This window comes from Oncorhynchus clarkii, chromosome 8 (assembly GCF_045791955.1).
Source record: "Oncorhynchus clarkii lewisi isolate Uvic-CL-2024 chromosome 8, UVic_Ocla_1.0, whole genome shotgun sequence".
Taxonomy (NCBI): Eukaryota; Metazoa; Chordata; class Actinopteri; order Salmoniformes; family Salmonidae; genus Oncorhynchus; species Oncorhynchus clarkii.
In genome coordinates this window covers 21,134,479-21,160,583 of record NC_092154.1, presented here as the reverse complement: position 1 = coordinate 21,160,583, position 26,105 = coordinate 21,134,479, and the positions used below count along the sequence as shown (strand labels likewise).

Sequence of the window (26,105 nt, the reverse complement as noted above, 5' to 3'; positions counted from 1 at the left end):
TTGTCTTCTTGGGTATGACGCTACAAGCTTGGCACACCTGTATTTGGAGTTTCTCCCATTCTTCTCTGCAGATCCTCTCAAGCTCTGGCAGGTTGGATGGGGAATGTCGCTATTTTCAGGTCTCTCCAGAGATGTTTGATGGGGTTCAAGTCCGGGCTCTGGCTAGGCCATTCAGAGACATGTCTCGAAGCCATTCCTGTGTTGTCTTGGCATTGTGCTTAGGGTTGGTGTCCCGTTGGAAGGTGAACCTTCGCCCCCAGTCTGAGGTACTGAGTGTTCTGGAGCAGGTTTTCATCAATGATTTCTCTGTACTTTTCTCTGTTAATCTTTGCCTCGATCCTGACTAGTCTCCCATCCCCACAGGGATGGTGCCAGGTTTCCTCCCAACTTGACGCTTGGAATTGGTAGTTCCTAACTTTTTCCATTTAAGAATGATGGAGGCCAATGTGTTCTTGGGGACCTTCAATACTGCAGAAATGTTTTGGTACCCTTCCCCAGATCTATGCTTGGACACAGTCCTGTCTCAGAGCTCTATGGACAATTCCTTCAACGTCACAGCTTGGTTTTTGCGCTGACATGCACTGTCAACTGTGGGACCTGATAGATAGGTGTGTGAATCCCAAATCATGTCCAATCAATTGAATTTACTACAGGTGGTCTCCAATCAAGTTGTAGAAACATCTCAAGGATGATCAATGGAAACAGGATGCAACTGAGCTCAATTTTGAGTCTCTGTTTTTTATTAGCTAAAATGTAATACAACCTATTTTAACTTTGTCATTATGGCGTATTGTGTGTAGATTGCTGTGGAAAATGTTGCATCCATTTTAGAATAAGGCTGTATCGTAACAAAATGTGGAAAAAGTCCAGGATTCTGAATACTTTCCAAAGGCACTGTATGTATACTATATGCAATGAATAAAAATGAATCAAATCTGCTGTCCACAGGTAAAGGATATTCCCATCGGGCATATTTGTATAGATATTATGCTGTGCTGGAGAATCAGTTACACCCTGGCTCCAACTCTGACTATGAAACTAATCTGTGTGTGTGTAGTGAATAGTGTTCTGGACAGGGATGGGAAGAGCACAGGAGTGGCTGTCCTGTTCTTTTTCTGTTTTGATCATCACCGTCTTGTCTTTTCATTTGGCCAGGTACAAAAAGACATCGGAGACGTTGAGCACGGCAGGTCAGAAAACGTCAGCAGTGTTCACCACACTGGGAACAGCCATCAGCAGGAAGTTTGGGGATATGAGGTACAGTGTCACTGGTGCCTATGGCAACCACACATCAAAATATTGAGTATCCTATCAACTAAATCCTTATGCTACATCTTTAAGCCTACAGCTATTGAAACAGAATACAGGGGCCCTCCAGTCAGAATGACCACGCTCCCCCCTCGTCTCTGCTTCTCTGCACCCAGTCTGCCTTGTCATGTGCCCAATCCTCACTGTCGCTGGGGTTGACCCAGACAATCTGTTACAGGGGACATGTTTGCATTGCGTAAACCCAGAGTAAGCGGCTTTCTGCAGGCCAGATTGGATGCAGGCCGGGGTGGGTTTGGATCAAAGCTTGGAGAGCTGTGATCAGGGCTGGGAGAGCTGTGAGCTAGCCCGCAGTGACTGACCACGATCAGCCCTGAAGGACTGGAGCTCTAACAAGGCATGGTGGCACAATAGAGCTCCATGGCTGGCCAGTATTCTGGCTCTACACTCTGCCACTGGGGAGCTATCGTATCATAGACAGCTGTCACTGGTAATGCAATACTCAGACGAGTCATGACAAAGGAAAACTGTGATTTACTGTCATACCTGTCCATGTAGTGTGTGTTATCGAGGTGTCAGTCTTTGTTTTGTTCTTTTAATATCGTTGTCATTATTGCATGATAATGACACGTAACAAAATACTTGGAATAGTGTATTTATCAACCAATTTTGTTTAAAATCATGTTTAACATTAATCTAGAGACGAATGGCCATTCTTTCATGTATTCCAGCATGTTTGGCCTTGAGTTAATGTATCTCAGAAGGTATGCCCCCTAGTTTGTGTGGTTGTGTTTGTGTGTGCATGCAAATGAGTTCCTGTGGATTTTTCGTGTGAATTACATATACAGTACAACACATTATTTTCACTATGTTGCCCAGTGAAATGAAAAAGTGCCCTGGCCCACTTGCATTGGGTTTGAAATATGCTCAAAGTATTATTTAGCTAGGAGGTACCAGACAGAGCAAGGTATGTTGCCTGTGGTGATACTTGCTGCTGGCTTTACTCGGCACTACAGACTGCAGATTTCTATTTAAATAGTTGCAACCCAAACATTTGCATTCTATTTCATAATGTCGGCCTACAGTACAGCATGCAGTATGGCATTGCCATAGCTTGGATGATTGATTGGTTAACTGTGTGTTTGACGTGTGTGTGGACTGGATCTTTATGTGGCTTTTCTTGAAAAGAAGATTCATTCAACTCTTTGCTGTATTTCTGAAATTAAGTCACAATGTACAGTATAAGTGGGGCACTTGATACTGTCATTCAAATGTCTTGAAATATGTTTGTTTTTTCATCTCTTTCTACGCATCAAAAGATCAAATTCACTTGGGTAAGATATTGTGTTTGTGTTATCTCAGTAGTCTACTTCTGATTTGGAGTCTGATATTCTGTACGTCTTTGCTATGACTGCACAGAAACTAGTCAAAAGACCAACTAAGATGGTGGCCATTTACTTACTTAAATATGAGCGTAATTAGGACGATGACTATCAACTGAATGGGATCATTTCCAGGATTTGATTGAGACAATTCAATTATTTTTATGTTGTACAATTACCATTACTAGTTCTCTAGAAGTTGTTACTCATATAAATACGTATAAGTCATCACTTTAGATGATACTGCATGACTAAGTCGTCTAAGAACAGTGTTGAGTAGGGAACTACATGTAGTTCAACTAGTCATTTAACTACAAATATTTTGCAGTAGGTTTGTGGTAGTTTAACTGAATTCAAATAGTGTTTTCAGTAGTAAATGTTTTTTACCATGTAGCGGTGTAAGTAACTACTGGAACTACACTACTTTTTCGGCTAAAATATGGGTGAAGTAGGCAATACTTGGCTTTCCCAACACTGTCTAAGAACATATATCATATTACACTATAAGCTATTATATTCCTCTATAATACTTAAATCTAAAAACTGTATGTTTCTTTTGGGCAATCGGATGATGGGTAAATCTCTCTTATAGAAAAGTTTCCGTACTGACTAGTGTGTGTGTGCTCTGTGATTTCTGCTTTCTGTAAATCCATGTTAATGATTGAACTCCTCTCTTATCTGGGCCATGCTCTCTGGGGACAGCTACTCTATCCGCCACTCAATGAGCATGCCTGCTATGAGGTAATCGTGTGTAGTGATAGGGTTAGTATTCCGTTAGATCCCCATCCTTAGCCACCCAGTCATTCTTGTTGTCTTAAGGCTGAATGTTTGTAAGCATTATTATGAGGGGAATTGGTATTGTTTCAGAATTTACAGGTATAATGTAATCTTGGTCTATTTACTGCAGCAGTCATCAGGACAAGATAGCTAGAAATGTATTTATCTGACCTGTTTATTAAAAGATAAATGTGTGAAAATACAGCAATAATAGAAATCCTAACACTAGAAAAAGCAATCTTTCAATTACACTGAGCATACAGGTCTTCTCACAGTGTTGTTGATAGAGGACTGTAAATACAGGCAGCTTTAGTATAGAGAGGACTGTAAGTGCAGGCAGCTTTAGTTAAACTGTACACAACAGTAAAGGTACAGTATGGTGGCTGGCTTCAACTGTTGTGCAGTTCTGCTTCATGGTGACTCAGATACATGTTGTATAGTAAAATTATAGTATTGTGAAAAACTGATCTGACTAATCAACCCATTAGGAACTCGCCCAGTTTCAAGTCCTTTGAGGAGAAGGTTGAATGCACCGTTTCCAACATAAAGGTAATGTGAAACATTACACATGTTGCTGTCAGAGCAATGACTGAAAGCTATGAGAGATTTATTTACGTAATGTTGAAGTAAGTTAGGCCGGGATTCAGTACGATTGCGGATTTGGACAGTGCCCCATTTTAAAGGACATTTTTCGATTTGAGATATGCAGCGTTTTTTAAGAATGTGTCCCTTCCGAATGCGGGAACGTTGCCTTTAAAATGTGCATTGCGAACAAAGCACAATCGGATTGAATCCCGGCCTAAGTAAAGTCAACATAAGTGAGTAAACATTATGTGTCTCAACAGTATTCGGGTCTTTCTTGTTGACTCCTTTCTTTCAAAGCTTCACTTCCTCTAGTTTAGGTATTCCATAGGGCGGTGCACAATTGGTCCAGGTTTGGCCGGTGTAGACCAGCATTGTAAATAAGAATTTCTTAACTGACTTGCCTAGTTAAATAAATGTTTTTTTTTAAATCCTGTCTATTTTTACAGCTCAACTAATTGAAGTTTAACACTACTCTCTGGAGAACAATCGCTCCACTTTGAATGTGAGCATTTAGAGCCAAATGTTGTCATCAGAAGGGTTGTTAGAACACCAAAGAAATTTCACAGATTCTTATTGGTTTTAACATTTTTGTTTGCTTTTGTGTGTGCCTCTGCATTTTTGTTTTTGGAGCAGACCAAGGTGGGAAGCCAAGGGGGTGGAGGGAGTTTTGAGGAGGTGTTGTCTTCAGCCGCTCACGCCAGTGCCCAAGAAACCCCCAGCAACAACATGTCCGAGAGCAGTGATCATGAGAGGACCTGCTAGACCAGTCTGAACCACTCAACTACCTCCCCAGACCAGGATTAGCACTCTACTGCCCCTCACTGGCCCAGAGGCCACATTACCTGATGTGGAGTGCATGACATAGGCCTATCTACCCAAAGACCCATCAGTACCAACACAAATGTATATTATCTACCTGCTACTTAGCTTTATATGCGTTTCCATACAACATCAAAAAGAAAGATTGATAATGTAAAGTACTCCTGTCCTTGATATTTCATTTCTATGATTACAACTATTAGCTTTTTGTATTAAAATTAATGTCGCGTTTATATCAAATGTATTTGAAAAACAAAAAATAGTGACACATTGCTTCCCAATACTAAAATGACTGACTTTTAAAAAATGTTATCATTAGGGCTCTATTCAATCCATATTGTGGAAGTCCAGTGTTATAGCGTGATACATTTTAAAGGCAATGTTCCTCCATTCACGGTAAATGCTCAATCGGAAATGTACCTTTTCTATTGTGCAATCTGTACGGCTTCAGCAATACACATTGAATAGAGCCCCTACTTTCCAAGAGTGGACAGTCATATAACACTATTGGGGGGAGGGAGTTGTATTTGATACTTGAAATTGCATGTGCTGGGTTTGTGGGCCAATACTGTTAATGGGGACCAAGATAAGGCCTTGTGCTGGAATCTACTGAATACACTGTTACACCTTTCGAATCATATTAATATCTCCTTTATTCCAACCGATCACAGCTGTCAAGCAGTGTAGATGCTTTGACACCCTGTGGGATTAAACGTTTATTTTTTAAATGTGTTTATTTCTGGTTATTACTGCTAATCTACAATAATGAACCATAAAGCTGTTTTTTTTCTATTTGCATAATTATTACATTATCTCCTTGTGTTTATTGTTCAAATTGTTTAACATAACTGTGACGTTTATCAGACATTCAGGTGATAGATGTTTTCAGACATTTACTGATTTTAGGCCTAGATTCAATCAGATCCAAGTGTTAACCTGCGATAGCTGACACCCGCATAGACTGATGTTTTGGTGGTGTCACAAAGCCAAATCTGTCCCAGTCGCGTTTGAATTTCAGAATTAGAAAGTGTAGGCTATATAGAAATAAAGTCGCTCAAATTGAAAATCATTCAAACAAAATAGAGGACTTTTATCAACCTAATTGAGATGTACTGTAGATAACATCTCACATTCCAGTGTTTGAATTTGTAAACAAGGCTGCATGGGTTCTCTCTTAAAGCGACGCCATGCATGTCCACTGTAGTTATAATGCCAGGGGTCGCCTGTGGATTTGACCGCTCTAACACAGTTCCACATCAAACACTGCCGAAAAAACTGCTATGTGAATATACTGTGTTTACTGCAGTATCATTATAAAATATTTTTCTGCAAACCAACCTAAAGGTCCAGTGTCTTAAAACATGGTATGACATTGAAATATATACTATATGTTAAATTATGTGGTACTACTCTAATAAAACACTCAAGCAGACATACATTGTATTAAAACAGCCCAAACACATTTTTAAATGTGCTGTAATTGACAAACAGCTTCCCATTTCCTCAAGCATTTACGCTAATGCCTTTCTAGAGAACATGTCACGAGGTGTTTGCAGTTTCTATTGATTGGAACGAGTAGGCCTATTGGAATTCATTCCAAAAAAATGTTTTCGAACTCATAACCAGTGGTTTTACTAAAGACTCACAGTTTAAGAGGTAAAACGAACTAAAAAGAAATACAAACGTGCATCTTCTGATACGTCACGTGAATCATACAGGTGAAATATGTGCACGTTCAGAAACGTTCATTAAAAACAAATGACTCAAAATCTTTCCCAACTTCTATGTAGAATAAAATGAGCACTTTAGGAGTAAAACGTTTTGTTTTCAACGATAGCCCAGCTTTTGCTTCATTATTCCACAGCTCCCGAACCAGAAATCCTGCATTTTCCTGTGAGGAACAGTTAGAACAGTGGCTACCACAACATTATGGACACATGCTGAGTGTAGCATCATTCAGTGAAAATGTTGAAGTCACAAGGAGGAGCCTGTTCTTGGTTTCTTGGTCTCTGATCTAGACAACCCATCACCTCCAGCTTCCATGTGGCCAGCTCTCTTCGTTCAGACTCTTCATAAACCGGACAACCTCCGGGTGGTGGAATCAGCCCGTGGAGGGAGAGACTGAAAGAAACAAACATTTTGCACCACCTTAACATAGTCCATAGAACCGATTATCAGCCCTCATTACCAAGTTAAAGGAGAGATAGTACCTACCTTGTGTGAAATCAAATAATTATTGTAGCCTGCCTGGTTTCTCCTCCAGCTCCTTGTACTCATGGGCCGGCAGAATCCTCTCTAGCGGGTCAAACTCTCACAAGTTTAGCCTCAGCGCTCGACTGGCTCTCGTACTCCTGGGGACACAGTGTGGGAGGAGTGTGAGCAGTGATTCAATTAAGCTGGAGCTTATTTAAAAAAATAAAAAAATAAACGTTCAGTTGCCCAATGAGTTTAATACATTTCAACATGTTTTTAAAGTCCTCTGAGTTTATGTGGGCAGACATTGGTGTTTAGGCGAACTGGTAGTAAATAAAAGCCTGGCCAGAAATGTGTGTAACGCTCAAATAGAGCCAATAGATGGCATCATAAACAAGGTAATGCACAAACCATAAGCTCAGCACTGTCAGAACAGTTGTTTTAGGCCTACTACTCTACGGCTGTGTTTAGACAATCAGCTCAATTCTGTGTTTTTTTTCTTCACAAATTGGTATTTTGAATAATCAGATCAGCTCTGGAAAAGATCTGATGTTATTGCCCGAAAAGACCAATTAGTGGAAGAAAGAATTGGGCTGCCTGTCTAAATGCAGCCAACTAGTTGACAATGTATGTACAGATTGTTTCTTTGAAATTGTATTTAAATTCTAACACATGAAATATATAATAACATGTTTGTTTTTTATGAGCAATATAATTTTTATGAGCAATATAATGTTTATGAGCAATAGAATGCCGCCCAAAATGATACACATTACAATTGGACTCCCTTTGAAGCTGTCTGGTAAATTAAGTTTGGCCTAATGTCCAGGAAATTAGTCTCCTAATCATTATACCAGGAATCTCTCTCATATTCGAAAAATGCCTTTAACTTGGCATTATGACGTCCGACCTATTCACGTAGTTTCCCAAAGTGCATGAGAAACAAAGTTTCTAAAGGAATCTGTTTGATAGTCAGATACATGTTGTGGAAATGACTGATTGTGTGTTCATAATCTCCAAGTATTTACAAAGTGAGTATTTAGACCCCTTTCTCCTTCTGTTGCTGTTAAATCTGTTTCCCCTGTGTCTTTAGAAGTAGTGGCCTTGGCACGTCTGACAAGGCATACAATGTGTCTGTTACAGGAACATTAGGATTCCACTCACATTACATCACTGGCATCTTACTCCAAACCTAATCTCAGTTAACCCAACTAAAGTCTGGCGTAATTGTTCAGATTTATGTTTACGTAGTCTGTCCACGAGAGATGACTCTAAACCAAACATCAACACATTACATGTCAAAGAGCTTATAAACCCTCCTGTTTTATTTGTTTCATGTTAATTAATTATCTTCCTGGTCCAAAATGACCGCCCCATTATAACTGATTATAAATCCATAATAATACATATATTATCACCTAATGTTGTGTTAGGTCTTTTAATCAACTTGTGTTCTTGTGAACATTACACATTTTGAACATCTATTTGCTATTTATGGCCTGTGGGCCTCATTGACCTGAATTCATACAACTCGTTTTTGAGTAACAAAAAGCATAATGTATGGATTATTTTGACTATAACAAATACTCAGATGAAACATATTGTGCTATTTATCACAGAGTACTTTCTCCTCTAATGCATCTTCACTGTCAGTTTCCTGGCCTCTATCCTCCTCACCAGTGTCGTGATCAAAGATATGATCAAGAGCCTCACATACAGTATATCGTTTGGTCATCCTGCTCCCACAGAACGAATTGTGAGCAAGGCCTCAAAAAAGCTTTACATACCAGAGCTGCGAGAAAAGTTCTATATATTATTGAAACAATGTTGCGATTGTTTGTGCGAATGCCAACAGGTGTGGTTCCCATGGTGGGGTAAATATTATATTGGGGAAAGGTTCCTGTGGGGGTTGCCATGGAAGCCAAGCCAACACACATGCATGTGGGGGTCTGGGAGAGGAAGTGTGTCCATCTGATGAATGGGCATGTACCTGAACTCAATTTTATACACTAATTGTAGTCTCACCCATTTATTTCTAATGACCGGGAACACCACAGGTGTACAAGAGTTAAATAAAACACCTAACATTTTATGAAAATCATCAACATTTATTTTGTGTGTTCAGATCCCCTGTGTGGACAAAGTCATGGAACCATATGACAATCAGATTAAATGAACTACATTTTCAGAGATAAAACTTGTAAATCGGTCCAATTCGACAAGAACACAGCAGGAGGGTTAAGAGAGATAGGGGGTGAGGTAGCTGAGATATCTGGTGAAATATTGTGACTTTAGCTGTGGAGTGTATTGATTGATGCTTCCCAAAACAATGTACCAAGAAAAAATCTAATAATTGATCTTTCGTCTCTCTGTGTTTCATCATTTTCCTTCAATTCCCTAGAGGCTGAATGTATCTCACCGGAGAAAGCATCAGAGCGAGCGAAACAGCGCCCATCTGTCTCAGTATGTGCAGGCCATCTATCTGATGCTGTCTGGTCAAAAAAAAGCATTGAATGCAAGGGAAGCCATTGAGCATTTGGCTTCCCTTGATCATTTTTTAAATTAAATAATAGCCAATCAGTGTTGAGTGAGTTCAACTGTGAATGGTCCTGGCACACCAAAAAAAGACGGTTTGGATTTGGCATCACACCAATCACAAGCCAAACGTTATTTACATAATTTTTTTTTTTGTTGCATCTCGTTGTGTCGTCGTCCTCCAGTGGCTAGCTAACTAGCTGAAATGTTTTCGTTCCTAAGCTAGCCATGGATGGAGCTAGGGACTTGGCCTTGTGGTTTTACTTAATTCTCCGCACTGGCCAATGATTATAAAGACGATTCTGATCTAACCATAAATTCATACATTGTGCCCCTGGCCTGAGAGGATGGAAGTTCAATATGTAGCTAGATGTAGTAGGCTAATGTTAACTAGCCCGGCTTGCTGCATTGTTTCCAATGAAAGGAAAGGATAGCGAGCAAGCATTTTAGCCAGGTAGACTAAGACGCTAAAAAACGAAACGCGTGTACTATATGATAGAGTCATGAAAGAAAGGAGGATGGCATTGGCGTTTCAACATGTTTTGTTTTTTTCTACTTTACACACACACACACACACACACACACACACACACACACACACACACACACACACACACACACACACACACACACACACACACACACACACACACACACACACACACACACACACACACACACACACATTTAGCTTATGTTGATTGCACTAAATAGTTTTAGGTGATTTGATGATGTTGAAATATTGAAGTTGAAATGGTGCTGGAATAGTTGGAGGCAACTCCTGTGTTCTTTGCGACTTGCGGTAACTCTGTGGTTCTAAATCAATAGTTGTTTAGTATTCTGTAAATATCGAAAACATTATCTTGCTTGACCATGCTGAAGCCATGTAACTGTTTGTTACATGCAATATGTTTTGTGGACGTCAGTCTTGTGATGAAACAAAGGTGTGGTTGAATTTATTCTGCCACTGTGTCGGCTTATTGTCTCAGCCTTATACCTATATATCACGGTCACAAGGCATATGAACAAACAGGTTATAGAGCAAATAATGCAATTATCATAACACATAGGTTGTAATATGGCATTTATTTTTTCTTGAATTGGCTTCCCCGGGAATTTTACCCACACACCGCTACTGGACTTTTGTGTTCTAAATTGTTGCTAAATCTTCCACCCATGATACTTGGACATAGAATACCCTACAACATGTTTATTTCTAGAAATAGGCCTATCCCCAACTGAGTTGTGTCGTCTTTGTCTCTCGGTGTCTTTACAACCAAGCAGCTATGAGCCCATATTTCGTCATGATGATGGCAAAGGATATGGGTCTCTTCCTCCCTCTTGGGTTGTAATGCTATACCCAGGGCCTGTGTCCTGTCAGGGAGACAGGGACAGTCTCGTTGGAGGATGTCAGCCTCATCCACCTGTGCCACCACACTTCCTGCCTACACTGTTTCCTCCAGACAGACACTATTTAGGGGCATGGTAGGCAAAAATACCCAGCCTGGAAGAGCTCTCTCTGGGGCACGACTTGGGGGTTAAATGGGTTTAATGGATGATATGACCGACCAAAGTGCGTTTTGATATGAATTGTAGAGCATTAGTAATTGAAGTATCAGTAAACTCTGTAGTGTTGTGGTACTGTATGGTAATGTCTATGTTTGAAATGATAGACTATAGTCAGCTTATACTATATCTGTAATTGTTCCCAACTTTGGTATGGGTTGGTGAACCTGAGAAATAATGCTTGAATAGTTTCCATCGTCATTAGCCCCTAAGTAGACTATTATTATTCACCTTTCTGAATCATTACTATTGGCTTTCTAAGCTGCTGACAGAGTGACATGTTTTCTTTCTGAGTATGGTTTCATCTTCAAGATGGAACAAGTTCCCAGTTCAGACAAAACCCTGCCCTTTGACATCATTCAAACATCGCCTGCATTCCTGTTAGTCAAGATGCCGTTCATCTGCCTAAAGTTCTGCTAAGAATCTCATATCATATCAATGGGTGGATGTTTCCAATTGACCCCAGGGCAATGTGATGACTGTCAGACAATAACAACATCCACACTGTTCATGTTGTCAAAACAATGATAGCTGCTGCTCTCCTCCCTCTATTTACAGTTCCTTCCTCCCATCCATCCTCTGCTCTGTGGGGTAGAAAATAGACCCAGCCAGTTGACCGACCAGAGGGACAGGTAGGATAGCTAGCTGGTGACTGCTCATCTCTCAGGGGCTGATTACGACCTGAGTTGAGCAAGCGTAAATGGAATATCATTCTGTTTTTAGGCACTATTCTCACTAAGTGTATTCTGACCTTGAATGTAAGCATGAGAATAGCATGCTATTCGTTGGGGGTGGAGATCAAAGAGATTAAGGTGTGGCAGAGGTGTTCGACAGATATGCCGTTTTCTGACCTTGACTTAATTCCGTAATAATTCCACCAATTTTACGCACGATGAAACGATAAATAAATCTACTTTCTTTTTTTCTATAGAAATATCACCATTCTCCACGCACTGTAATTTATAAATTGATAAGAGCTATTGATAAGAGCTAGGTAAATGAGTAAGCTGTTTGGAAAAGGGGATTCTAAATATAAATTACAATTGTTTTAGATATATTTTACCGTATAATCGCTGGAGAAAATGTGAAACCAGTCATATGGCAGCAAACTGAAGCATGTAAACATAAGCTTTTCCACAGGGCAGTTTATGAAATACCGGCCTTATAACCTGGTATGAAGTTTGGAGACCCAAGCTATAGGCTTCTGTAGCCATGCACAAATGACAGTATAGAGCCAAACTTACCAAGTTGATTTATGATTTCTAGAATCTTTTAATTATATTCCCAGACGTTTCATAGGCTTTTTTACAATTTGTATTGTTTTAAATATTTGCCACTATCGGTAGCCACCCATATACATTTATAACTGTCATTGATGGTAATGATGTGTTAGCTTCCTTACATTTTGCATCATTACATTACATGGTTGGTCTTTCCTCTGTCATGTTTGTGTAACGATTGTCGTTGGGAGACGAGGACCAAAGTGCAGCGTGGTACGAATCCATAATACTTTTAATCCAGAATGAATACACGAACGAAAACCAAACCATTCTGACAGGTGCACCAAACACTAACCAGAAAATAACTACCCACACCTCATAGTGGGAAAACAGGCTACCTAAGTATGGTTCTCAATCAGAGACAACGATCGACAGCTGCCTCTGATTGGGACCATACCAGGCCAAACACAGAAATACAAAATCTAGAACAAAAACATAGAATGCCCACCCCAACTCACGCCCTGACCAAACTAAAACAGAGACATAAAAAGGGAACTAAGGTCAGGACGTGACAGTGTGGTTGTTCCTGATGATCGCTAGCAATAGTGGATCATATTAGGCTAACGTATTACAAGTTGTGCAATAATTTGGGACATGGAATCTATTTGAATCATTATGGAACACAGACCATACATAGCAGTTAAAACCTGGAGGCTGGCTCACGGTTCACAATGACTGGACCGTTGGAACTGTGATGACATGATTAGTGAGGATTATTAGGGTAGATTTATAGGGCTACTCTTCAACCCTTATTTTACACTTTTCTCACCTTCCAATATTTGATGGATTGAACTTGATGGATTGAATTTAATATAGCAACTTTCAGGATGAATCAAACCACTGTATTTTTGATTGACCAATATATTTAGCGGGTAAAGGTGCTCCAAACCTGTTGTTTTATTATTCATAGATATTATAGCATTTTTTTATTGACCAATTGATGCTGAAAAGGAGATGAATATCCATGTATTTACATGCCTTTCTTTCATTAAGACCTAATATTCTGAAACATTTTCTCCATATATTGTAATCTTTCAAGAAAATTAAAATTAAATGTACACCAAATTTAAAGGGATGGCTTTAAGAAATGTATTATTATTATAAATTATATTTATTCAGCCTGCACAAGGGAACCACGCCTGCAAAGCCCATTACGCACCTGCATAAGGTAAGTCTGAATACCAACGACTGAGAAAAAAAATCTATTTAAACTGTATTTGTCACATGCGCTGAATACAACAAGTGTAGCCTTTGCGGTGAAATGCTTACTTTCAGAAGTGCGTACGAAAGGCGTGCGTAGGTAAGGCGTACATTTCCTAAATCTGAATGGTCCCCAAATGCATTCTCCCATCCTCCATTTTTATGTTTTCTGTCTGTATTGCAGTTTGGATTTTTTAAGACATCCTCCTAACCTTTGACTCCTCAGTTTGACTCTAGTCGCTCTAAATTTAGGTCCTGGCACAAAAATGGTCTGGGAAATATTTAGGGGGATTTTGCAGCTATCCGGCCATCCTGAAAATCCTCTCGGCAAGAGTGGTGGTGATTGTGAGGCTGGCTGAACGTGGGGACACAGCAAAGCAGTTTCTCATGAGAATGCCGTACCGCCTTGCGTTGGGCTTGCGGGGGATGTTTACGGAGAGCGCCGGCGCAGGGTCTTCCGAGCGAGCATCACTCAGACGTCCATGTTGAAGACCACAGAGGTCTTGCTCTCTGCACCAGACTGTTATTGTAACTCCCAAGTCCTCCTCCCTGGCTGGCTACTCTGCTATATATCACTGCGTAGTGTTTTAGCGACTGTTATTGAGTGACGTAAAGACTAAGAGCGGGCCCCTACACTGAGGGAAAAGGCACAATTAGTAGCACACTTCAGAGTTGCACATATTTGATTTAGCTTGTGATTGTAGCATTTTATTCATTTTATTTAGTGGTGAATTTCATTAACAACTGGAAAAACTTATATTTTACATTTTAGTTTTTAATTATTATTTTTTAATTCTCAAATCCTAAAGGTGATATAAGAAGGTTGATTAAACCAGAAAATGTCAGAAATGCCCTTAGTGTCTGGTCTTGGTCTATTGATGTGATATTTAGAATGTTAAGCATACTTAGACATGCCTGACTAACAGGCTATGGACAAGACTTCTAGCCAGAATGGTCTCAAGAAGAAAATAAATAAATAAATAAAGTAGTGCACATCCTTTTTGCCTGGGTTTCCTCGGCAACAGGTAATAGATCCTAGGCCCTGGAATCCCTCAGCTGCTCTCTCTGGGTGTTGCCAGAGCGCAGCTTCCTTCCAGTCAGCGACCAGCAACAACAACGCTGCTGTGGAAAACCATGGTGGCAAACAAATAGCATCACTTGTGCTGCCTTGTGCAGAGTCTGTCAGACAGAGGAGGGCTATGTCCCTGCAGGCCTTGTGAATGGGGAGAGGTTAGGGCCAGGGCCGGTGGAACATGAGCCCCAGCAACACTGCTCACTGCACCAAAAAAAGAGCAGAGCACTACCTTGAAGTGAGCGACCTCGCCCCGGTCATAAACATGGTTTACAGGGGAAGATGGGAAAATCTGTGTTTTTCTGGGAGAGGAGAAGAGGAGAACAGGACTGACTGGGGCCTCAATCACAATTCTGTTTTCTTCTATTCTCTGTGGAGTGGGAAGAAAGGGATATTGTAATTCATGACTACTCACCTAGGATTAAGAGACTTTGAGAGGCCATGTACACTGAGTATCCTCCCCCCTTCAATTCGTCAGGGCATGAACTCTACAAGGTGTCTAAAGTGTTCCACAGGGATGCTGGCCCATGTTGACTCCAAGACCTCCCACAGTTGTGTCAAGTTGGCGGGATGTCCTTTCGGATGGTGGACCATTCTTGATTGGAAACTGTTGAGCGTGAAAAACCAATCAGCATTACCACCTACTACCTTTATATCCCGTTCAAATGCACTTCAATCTTTTGTCTTGTCCATTTACCCTCTGAATGGCACCCACACAATCCATGTCTCAATTATCTCAAGGCTTAAAAATCCTTCTTTAACCTGTCTCCTCCCCTTCATCTACACTGATTGAAGTGGATTTAACAAGTAACATCAATAAGGGATCATAGCTTTCACCTGCATTCACCTGGTCAGTCTATGTCATGGAAAGATCAGGTGTTCTTAGTGTATGTTAGGCTCATTCAGGAGGACCAAAGCACAGCTTAGCTCACTTACGAAAAGAGGAGGTGGAACTTGCCATATCCATAACATTTATAATTTATCCATTTGAATACACTGGTTTATCATCAAAAAGTTATGATAACAGATATGTATATCTTTTTTAACCCTGTATTTTCCAAGAGTGATCTATAATCACTCATTTTGAAAATGAAAATCAGTTGTTTCTATGGAGAATAGTCTCTTTCCTCAGGCGTGGTTAGGGCTTGTTGTTCACTGTTAGCTGAATGGGGAGAGTGATTTTTTTTTTTTTCAGATTTATTGGCAGTGTGACAAGACATTTAACCCTGCGTTTGGCATTACGAGGGAGCCCTTTCAGCTGCTCTATGGGGTGCGATGATTCCCAGTGTGCTGTGCCTGTGCCACTATATACCTCAGAGGGAGCAACGCCACAGCCCAACACCATCACACCAATGGACTTCAGAACAGAAGAACTAAACAGATTGAACGAGATCTTAAGCACCTACAAATTCGTAACATTTTTTTACAAATTGGGTTTCATAACATATCATACAAAGTTCTGGGGGAAATACTTCTTTGGTGGGGGACATAACATAAAATACAAAATAGATTAAATTGTACACAATTGTGCACAATTTTCAGGGACCCGTTTTGGCTTGTAAGTGATACTTTCAAAACTTCTGGCTGAATTTATACAAAACCTTTTTAGCATCACTTTAACAGAGTCTGTTTGTGGCATTCTAGTACACTGTGATGGATGCTCGTGTTTACAGCCAATTCAAAATGACTGTCACTCGGTGTTGTTGATGTGTTAAATTTAATCTTTCTGATTCTGATTTCCAATATTCTCATGTTTTTCTAAGCATATCCAGTCCTCTTGAATTTCAGAGGATGTATCAACTTTGAATTGATGCAAAATTTAAATTCAGTTGATGTTGTGTACTGTATAAAACCTTCCACCTAAATGTTGATGTACAACTCTGAGGGCCAACAAAAAACCCACAAAGGGAATAAACTAGGGAGTCAGCTCCCAGTGGGCTGTCAGTAACTGTAACTCTACCTCTGTTGGCCGTGGGTGACCCACTTCTCAGCCCTGCGTCTCAGATAAAGGGAGAGAGAGGGAGCTGAGCAGAGTGTCGCGCCAGGAGACTTGCCTCCCAGTGTCTGCTCCCACGGCTCCAGCCCCACCAGATCACCCTGTTCCCAGCACAGTGCCAGCCCCCTGGGTCGCTGAGAGAGAGCTCTCGCCAACCCTCGCCACCCTGCCTCCTCCCAGGCTGCACACACAGAGCGCCACTGTCTGCCATATGTACCCAGAGCCTGCCTGGCTGGTTGGCTGACTGGCTACTGCCACTGGCCACGTTGCGTAACAGGCAATCTGCTTGTACTGTTTTCTCTTGCACTTTTTGGCATGTTGACAGGGCCACAGTCATGTTTTCCCAAAAGAACAAGGCTGGTTGGGTAACATTCGAGCAGGGGGGACAAAGTGCGGGGATTTTGGGTGCTAGAGCTGGGGCTAGACTGTCAGTCAGTCAGAGTAGCCTGGGAAAGGGAGCTGGAAGTCAGGGTGGGTGAAATCCCAGGTCATGACGATTTAGCCTGGGAGCATGTGATGATGCGAGCCCAAAGAGCCGCTGCTGCCGGTGATGTCAACCTTTGAATCAGACGACGTCTGAAATCTCCTTCTCACGTTTGAACAGCAGCCTCCGATAACGAAGTGTGGAACATCACCCGAGCCCCCTGTGCAGACAAACTGAATGGGTATTCAGGGGGTATTAAAGGGTCGCAGGAACACCTTTCATCTTTTTAAACTGTTGTTGCGTTCCATCTGTCACCATCAAAAGGAGCTCCTGCCGTGAGCCAAAATCCACAACAACTAGCGTTACCATTTCAGGATCACTGCTCAGGAGTTATGGCAGAGGGAGTCATAACATGTCCACCATAAACAGGATTAAAGATCACAAGTCATGGGCTTGTTATTTTATGACCGTGTTAAATATAGAGGGGTCTGGAAATATTGGACCCCCTTGATAAAGATGAACAAAAAAGACTGTATAAAATAAATAATATTTATACTGAGCTATATTGTATGCAAAAAATATATCATTATATATTTTATACAGTATATACAGTGCTAAGCATTCAGACCCCTTGACTTTTCCCACAATTTGTAAAGTTACAGCCTTATTCTAAAATGAATTCAACTTTTTTAAAACGTTTTCCCCTTATCAATCTGCACATAATGATGAAGCGAAAACAGGTTTTTAGAAATTTTGGCAAATGTATATTTAAAAATATAAATACCTTATATAAGTATTCAGACCCTTTGGTATGAGACTCGAAATTGAGCTCAAGTGCATCCTGTTTCCATTGATCACCCTTGAGATGTTTCTACAACTTGATTGGAGTCCAACTGTGGTAAATTCAATTGATTATATATAAGGTCCCACAGTTGACAGTGCATGTCAGAGCAAAAATCAAGAAATTAGGTCGAAGTCCCTGAGCAATCGGGGGAGAAGGACCGTGGTCAGGGAGGTGACCAAGAACCCAATGGTCACTCTGTGAGAGCTCTAGCGTTCCCCTGTAAAGATGGGAGAACCTTTCAGAAGGAAAGCACTCAACCAATCAGCGCTCAACCAATCAGGCCTTTCTGGTAGGGTGGCTACTTTGAAGAATCTTAAATATAAAACAGATTTTGAATTGTTTCTCTTCTTTGGTTACTATGTGATTCCATATGTGTTATTTCATAGTTTTGATGTCTTCACTATCATTCTACAATGTTACATATAAATAAAACCCCTGGAATGAGTAGGTATGTCCAAACTTTTGACTGGTGTTCCCACCTATGCTGAACATTTGATGGCGGCTTTTCCTTCACTCTGCGGTCCAACTCATCAAAACCATCTCAATTGGGTTGAGGTCATGTGATTGTAGAGGCCAGGTCATCTGATGCAGTACTCCATCACTATACTTCTTGGTCAAACAGCCCTTACACAGCCTGGAGGTGTGTTGTGTCATTGTCCTGTTGAAAAACAAATGATAGGCTATCCCATCTGGTTTGAGTGGGACTATCACTGCAGAAGGCTGTGGTAGACATGCTGGTTAAGTGTGCCTTGAATTCTAAATAAATCACAGTCAGTGTCACTAGCAAAGCACCATCACACTACCTTCTTCTCCTCACAGTGGAAACCACACATGCAGAGATCATCCTTTCAACAACTCTGCGTCTCACATAGACACGGCAGTTGGAACAAAAATCTCAAATTTGGAGTCATTAGACCAAAGGACAGATTTTCACCGGTCTAATGTCCATTGCACGTGTTTCTTGGCCCAGGAAAGTTTCATATTTTTATCAGTGTCCTTTAGTAGTGGTTTCTTTGCAGCAATTAGACCATGAAAGCATGATTCACGCAGTTTCCTCTGAACAGTTGATGTTGTCTGTTACTTGAACTCTGTGAAGCATTTATTTGGGCTGCAGTCTGAGGTGCAGTTAATTGATGATTTCTGAGGCTGGTAACTCTAATTAACTTGTCCTCTGCAGCAGGGGTACAGTAACTCTGGGTATTCCTTTCCTGTGGTAGTCCTCATGAGAGCCAGTTTCATCATAGCGCTTGATGATTTTTGCAACTGCACTTGAAGAAACTTTCAAACTTCTTGAAATGTTCCAGTTTGACTGTCCTTCATGTCTTAACGTATTGATGGACTGTCATTTCTCTTTGCTTATTTGAGCTGTTCTTGCCATATTATAGACTTGGTTTTTTACCAAATAGGACTATCTTCTGTACACCACCATTTCCTTGTCACAACACAACTGATTGGCTCAAACACATCATAAAGGAAATAAATTCCACAAATTAACTCTTAACAAGGCACACCTGTTAATTGAAATGCATTCAAGGTGGATGAGAGAATCTGGTTGAGAGAATCCCAAGAGTGTGCAAAGCTGTCATCAGCTTGTAGAAAATAGTAAAAATAAAGAAAAACCCTGGAATGAGTAGGTGTGTCCAAACTTGTGACTGGTATTGTATATGTATCAGTATATACACTACATGACCAAAAGTATGTGGTCACCTGCTCGTTGAACATCTCATTCCAAAATCATATGCATTAATGTGGATTTAGTCCGCCCCCCCCCCCTTTGCTGGTGTAACAGCCTTCACTCTTCTGAAAAGGCTTTCTATTAGACACTGATGTTGGGTGATTAGGCCTAGCTCACGGTTGCAATTCATCCCAAAGGTTTTTGATGGGGTTTAGGTCAGGGCTCTGTGCAGGCCAGTCAAGTTCTTCCACACCGATCTCCACAAACCACTTCTGTATGGACCTCACTTTGTGCAAAGGGGCATTGTCATGCTGAAACAGGAAAGGGCCTTCCCCAAACTGTTGCCACAAAGTTGGAAGCACAGAATCGTCTAGAATGTCATTGTATGCTGTAGCGTTAAGATTTCCTTTCACTGGAACTAAAGGGCCTAGCCAGAACAATGAAAACCAGCCCCATACCATTATTCCTCCTCTCCCAAACTTTACAGTTGGCACTATACATTTGGGCAGGTAGCATTCTCCTGGCATCCGTCAAACCCAGATTCGTCTGAAGCGTGATTCATCACTCCAGAGAATGCGTTGCCACTGCTCCATAGTCCAATGGCAGCAAGTTTTACATCACTCCAGCTGATGCTTGGCAAGGTGCATAGTGATATTAGGCTTTTGTGCGGCTGCTCGTCAATGTAAACCCATTTCATGAAGCTCCAGACGAACAGTTATTGTGCTGACGTTGCTTCCAGAGGCAGGTTGGAACTTGGTAATGAGTGTTGCAGCTGAGTACAGTTTTTACACACTACACACTTCAGCACTCGGTGGTCCCGTTCCATGAGTTTGTGTGACCTACCACTTCGCGGCTGAGCTGTTGTTGCACCTAGACCTTTTCACTTCACAATAACAGCAGAAATGTATGTACAGAATAATGAACATATTGAAAGACTGATTGTACTAATTCTTTCACTATCGACCACAACTGTTGAATAATCTAGTTTGGTAAAACAACCAACTCCTGCTTCCAACTGCACTTACAGTTTACCAGGGCAGCTGTAGCAGGGAAATAATTTGACAGACTGACTTGTTGGAAAGATGGCATCCTATGACGGTGCCATGTTGAAAGTCACTGAGCTCTTCAGCAAGGCCAACCGACTAGGCCTATATATCATGATAGCAAGGCATATGAACTAACAGGTTATAGCTCAAACAACACAATTATCACAACACACTTTTTTTATTGGATTGGCTTCCCCGGTGATTTTACCCATGCACCGCCACTGCAAAGAATATCAAAAGATCTGGAAAGATGCTGTATGGAGGCATGGTCTAAGATATCTCCCAGTGAGTTCTCCAATCTCCTAAAACATTTTTGAAAAAGGCTCAGAGTCGTTGTCCTTGCAAGGGGAGGGTGCTAGTGTATTGAAAACAGGGGATCCAATAATGCCATCCTCTTCTTTCATGTTGCCTAAACGGTGTATAACTCTGTCATTCAGTACACGCTTTTAGTTTTGCTGTTCTAGGCTACCTGGCTAAAATACTTGCTCTATAGCCTATATTCCTTTCATGGGCAATGATACGTCATGTCAGCTAGTACATTCTTTGCATAAGTCTGTCTTCCCTTGACTCCATGAATACACGCCACTGAACCTTTGTCTGCGCTTACGGACTGCCCTCTTCATTTAAAATAACAGGTTTTCAATGGGGTTCAAGTCCGGAGGCTGAGATGGCCATTGCCGGCTCCAATCCAAGTGCCAATGCCGTTTAGAAAACTTCAGGCGGTGCTATGGTCTGATGACGTTAAAATAGAGCTCTTTGTATCTTTGGATCCAATAATTCCGGACCCCTAGATGACAACAGTTTTGGAAGCAGGAGTTGGTTGTTTTACCAAACTGGATTATTCAACAGTTGTGGTCGATAGTGAAAGAATTAGTACAGTAAATGACTATTGCAAGTCATCAGTATTTTCAATATGTTCATTATTCTGTACATACAGCAGCCATACATGCTATTTAAAAAGTCAGGATAAAGTCATGAGAAAGTCTTCCAGATAAGCATCTCTCGGTCTCTATAATATTTTTGAACGCTTTGTCTTCCGTGTCTATGTGCTCCAGCCTTTCCTTTCAATTCACCCAAATTAGGTCATTCAAATCATCGAGACTTATCTTAATTGATAACAAGGCCTTTCATTTGGGTGCGCTGCTGTACGCGTTATCGTTCCACGGTCTGGGTGTAACCACCTTGATTTCATTAAATAAGAGATAATATGAAAGTGGGAAAATTCCCCTTACATAACTCCACCAACTTGCTATTAAAAACCCTGTGTAGGCATCAAAGAAAGTCAGGGTCGCTAAGCACACGATAGTCAAATTTGGATTAGCACCAAAATATTTTAAGAATTTTGTTATGTGCTCGGTGATAGTTCACAGTCTTTTCAGCTGTAACTGTCTCGATTTGCCCCCCTCAGCAACTAACTGTGGAGGAAAATCAACTTGACCGTGTCACGGTACGATCAAGGGCCACTGATGACATCTAATAACCAGGTATACTGCTGTAATCTCAGCAGAGCTCGCTAGGAAAGGACACAGGCATGAAGGTATAAGTGGGTGTGAGGAATTTAACATACTGGGAAAAACATTCCACTTTATTTCATAAGCTGATATACGGTCCCTCCAAAATACATTAAAATGATTTGTACCACTTCGGTATAAAAATGTTTTCTGGGTTGCTGGTTTAAAAACATAATTTCTAAATAATACGAAGATTTATCCTTGTGGAAGTAATAGTGAACCTTGTGTCATCATTTTCTCCTTTTTAACAGAAGAATAATGCTCCAAAACACATGAAATAAACGTTCTCCTTTATAACAGAAAAAATACAGTATGATTCATCATCTCTCTGGAGAAAGTGTGTGTACTATATCCTGTAGCTCTCATTGGAGGGGAGCCAGGGGGAGGTTAAAGCAATGGGAAACGGCCTCCTGCTCCCCCAGCTCCACTCTGTGCTGCTCTGCCGGCCACTGTGAGCCAGGGGCCCTGCATGGTCACAATGAAAGAGAGGAAAATATGTTATATTTAAAAATGTATGTTATATTTAGAACCTGGCCCGTCCGCGCCACCCCAGACTAGAAAAAAGGGCACCACTTAATAAATAAACATCCCAGAGCCTGAGAATGATGGTGAGGCCGACCAAGGAAAACAATGTGCGAGTCAACACAGAGCGGCCTGTGAAAACAAACAGAGCTGATGAGAACGTTGCTGCTTCTGAAAGTCTCATTAGAGGCCAGATGCAGCCTTCCCCCCTCCGCTCTCAGCGCTTGCCACTTCCTTGCTCGCTATCCCATGCACCCGGCACTGGCAACCCAGCGGCACAACTTCCCCTCCCGGCCAACTGGCCTGCGTGCCTGCTCAGACCCCTGTTTCTGACATTACTCAATTTCTTATTCAAGCTCCACGTCAAGTCAAAACATCCCCCTCGAACACCCACCACCACCTCCTCCTGTCTACCTGCCTTCTCTAGCCTGATAAATGATAGCACTAAATAATTGACAAGAGCGGCAAGCTCCATTTTTTTTCCATGAACACTGTCTTGCTTTAATAAGGATATGTTCCTATGCCACTGACTGCTCCCCTCCCTCTTTTTCTTTGTCAGTCCCTTTGTTTTTTAACCCATGTTTGTTGTGTTAACTTGACATGTCTTTTGTTTTGGCAGACATGTTTCATCTCCGAATGTTTGGAGATTTGATTGCAACTGACATTTTGAGAGGCGAAATAGGAATATGTCTGTTTCTATTTCAGTGTAGCACTTTGAAAGAAGATTTCAGATCAAAACTATCAGCATGAATGAGAAATGTTTCTATTCATTTATTCTCTCCCACAAGACCAGGCTCCTTTCAAAATTCTCCAAACCATTTCTCTCAGATCCATTCAAATTGTGTTTCTTCTCTCACCCACACAAGGAATCAATCTGCTAGTATGAGAAATTCCAAAACATAACCATTTCCATTATCAAGTGGCACATTCTTAAAGTAACTAATAGGATTCCAGCTTCATTTTCTCTAGACCCTCATTAATGATTTGTCTCTTGCACTAATTGTAAACAACTCTATGGACCCTCTTGACAGTCAGTCTCTCTCAGAGGAATGTATTGAGCAAGGATTAGCCCCTCTATCGAGTGACAGAAAAAAGGCATGCAAATTCCTCAGCCATTTGCCATAGCACAGACATGCTCACAGGCATGCGGTTAGATGTTACCCATGGAAAAGGCCAAATGTAACCTTTTCTGCTGGTCAGGCTGGCATTTCCCTGGCCTGGCCTATGGCTGTATGCTGTGGCTGTAGGTCTCAGTGGACCATCTGGAGTATGTGTCAAAGCCATGTGGGACCCACAGAGCTGTGGCAACGCTTCCAGATCTTGATAGTGGTGAGAGAGGGTGTAGGGGTCGCCTGGTATCAGCCGAGGGGATCGCTCTGCACAACAGCGGGAAGTGCTCTGAGCGCGTTCACTTAGTGGGCCATTGTGCTGCTCCGGCTCAGACCGGCCCCAGCCCCAGTCCTAGTGTCACAGCAACGGGCAACAGTGATGCAATGCTTAGCCAAGTTATGAAACATTCAAAATTATGTGTAACACCGTGAGTCAACAAATTTGACATGGGAAATGCATGCTATCCACCATAGACACAATGTTTCTTAATGTTAGACAAAAATGAGCTGATGTCCATGACTACCTGGAGGCCTGACAGAGACCTGGTTGGGACATTGGGTTGATAGAGTTCAGTAGACATACCATGGTCTAGTCTAGTCACTCTACATGGGTGTTTGTGGGCCGCTGGCTTGGATTCTAACGATACTACAGTGTGCAGCAATCTATAGGTCGGTCAGCTGTGGAACTAATGCAGATGGGAGATGTGAGAGGGAAGCTGCTGTATCTGATCCATGGTCATCTGGACCAAGGGGCATCTCATAACCTCTCTGATCCCCATGAGGCCAGGACATGCAAACATTGCTGCCGGGAGGGGGGTTCTGGTTGGGTGTGTCCATGGGGATGGCATTACCCATCCCGTTTGTCCCCTAGGGTCCTGACTCAAAGGGATCCCCCTAAGATAGCGCCTGGCCGCCTCACCCCTACCCATTCACATGGACATGGGAAAGTTTCACAGATAATTTTACAGAATAAAAAGCCAGAACAAAGTTAATGGATACGAAGTTAATCAAGATAGCGGGGCCTCTGATTTGGTTAATCTGGCTACATTTACTGTCATTCAGAGGCAGGTTTAAAAAGTTTTGTAAGATTCCCAGACATGTTAAGGGTCTGGACGGCTGGAGATGCAGGTGCCAATAAAAATATTTTCTTATTTAGAGAAGGAGCTTGCAGTGTGTGTGTTTAAGCCAGTCTCCATCTGTTTGCATGAGTGCGTGTGTGTATTTCAAAAAGGGAGAGAAAGAGAGTGTGTGTTGTGAGAGAAAGCGAGTGTGTCTCCAGAGACTTTGCTGTTGTTCGTGCAGGGAGCGCAGCGAGCCGTGGAGGGAGCTGTGGTGGGAACGTCACCTGATCCGTGCCTTGGGGGCGACCCCAGTGGGCAGCCGCTGCACCGTGTCCTGGGGGAGCGATTGCGGGTGACAGGCGTGGGCCCCTGTCACAAAAAGGCCTCTGTGGTTTAGGTGGAGGGGCAACGTAAGTCACTGATGGACGGCCCCTCTCCTTGGGAGTCTCAGGCTTGGGAGCCATGAGAATGGTCCTGGGAGAGGAGGGGGGTGGGAGGAGGGTGCCCTGGAGCAGATCCAATGCAGGCAGACCCTCTCACATGACCCCCCCTCCTCCTTTCCACCTAACCCACTGCACTTAACCCCTCGGCAGCTCCACACCTCTCCTCTTTCTCTACTCCCTCTCTCTTCTCACACTGTGCCTCACCCTCAACTCTGTTCTTCATGTTCTTCATTCTCTCCCTCTCTTGTCCTCTCTTGTCCTCCTCATTTCTCTTCCTCTCTTTTCACTCTCATTCTCAGGACCTGTTCTACAGATGTCATTACATGGGAACAGTGAGAATAGGGAAAATTGAGTTTGAGGTACAGTAGAAGAGAGAGACTTAAGAGAGGTAGAAAGAGAGAGATCGAGAGAGGTGAAAAGGAAAAAGAAGGGGGTAGTTAATGGTCATGTTAGAGGGAGAGAGGCTATGACCTGGGTCACCTACCCAGGCTCTGGTCCTCACGGTGTCTGTCTGTGGGAGCGCTGGTCTCTCTCACTCTCAGGGCCTCCTGCTCAGGGGACAGCCTTGTTCACATATACAAGCCAGTGTGGGAGCCAGCCTTCACTGAGGGGCCAAGGAAACACACTGTCTAGCAGTCAGAATAAAATAAACAGGAGTCAGCTAGCTGACTAAGACTATGTTCAGACAGACAGTCCAATTCTGATCTTTTGTTCACTAATTGGTCTTTTGAGCAATCAGAGATCGGAATTGGTCTGTCAGTCTAAACACAGCCTTAGTAGACCCAAACACACTGGCTCA

General features: G+C 41.9%; 1 protein-coding gene across 13 annotated transcripts in view; it reads left to right on the top strand.

Annotated features, from left to right (window-relative positions):
- LOC139415089 (tumor protein D53 homolog) overlaps positions 1-6,166 on the top strand; it is a 30,169-nt gene extending 24,003 nt beyond the window's left edge. For 3 of the 13 annotated variants that reach the window (XM_071162881.1, XM_071162877.1, XM_071162882.1), the window contains 4 exons: positions 1,156-1,257; positions 2,586-2,600; positions 3,914-3,974; positions 4,641-6,166. In XM_071162881.1, coding sequence (XP_071018982.1) covers positions 1,156-1,257; positions 2,586-2,600; positions 3,914-3,974; positions 4,641-4,772 — 310 coding nt within the window. In that variant the 3' untranslated portion in view covers positions 4,773-6,166. Of the gene's footprint in view, positions 1-1,155; positions 1,258-2,585; positions 2,601-3,350; positions 3,835-3,913; positions 3,975-4,456; positions 4,513-4,640 lie in introns of those variants that run through there. The other 10 variants (XM_071162883.1, XM_071162879.1, XM_071162885.1 and 7 more) reach the window with 7 other exon arrangements.
- Positions 6,167-26,105: the final 19,939 nt, after the last annotated feature.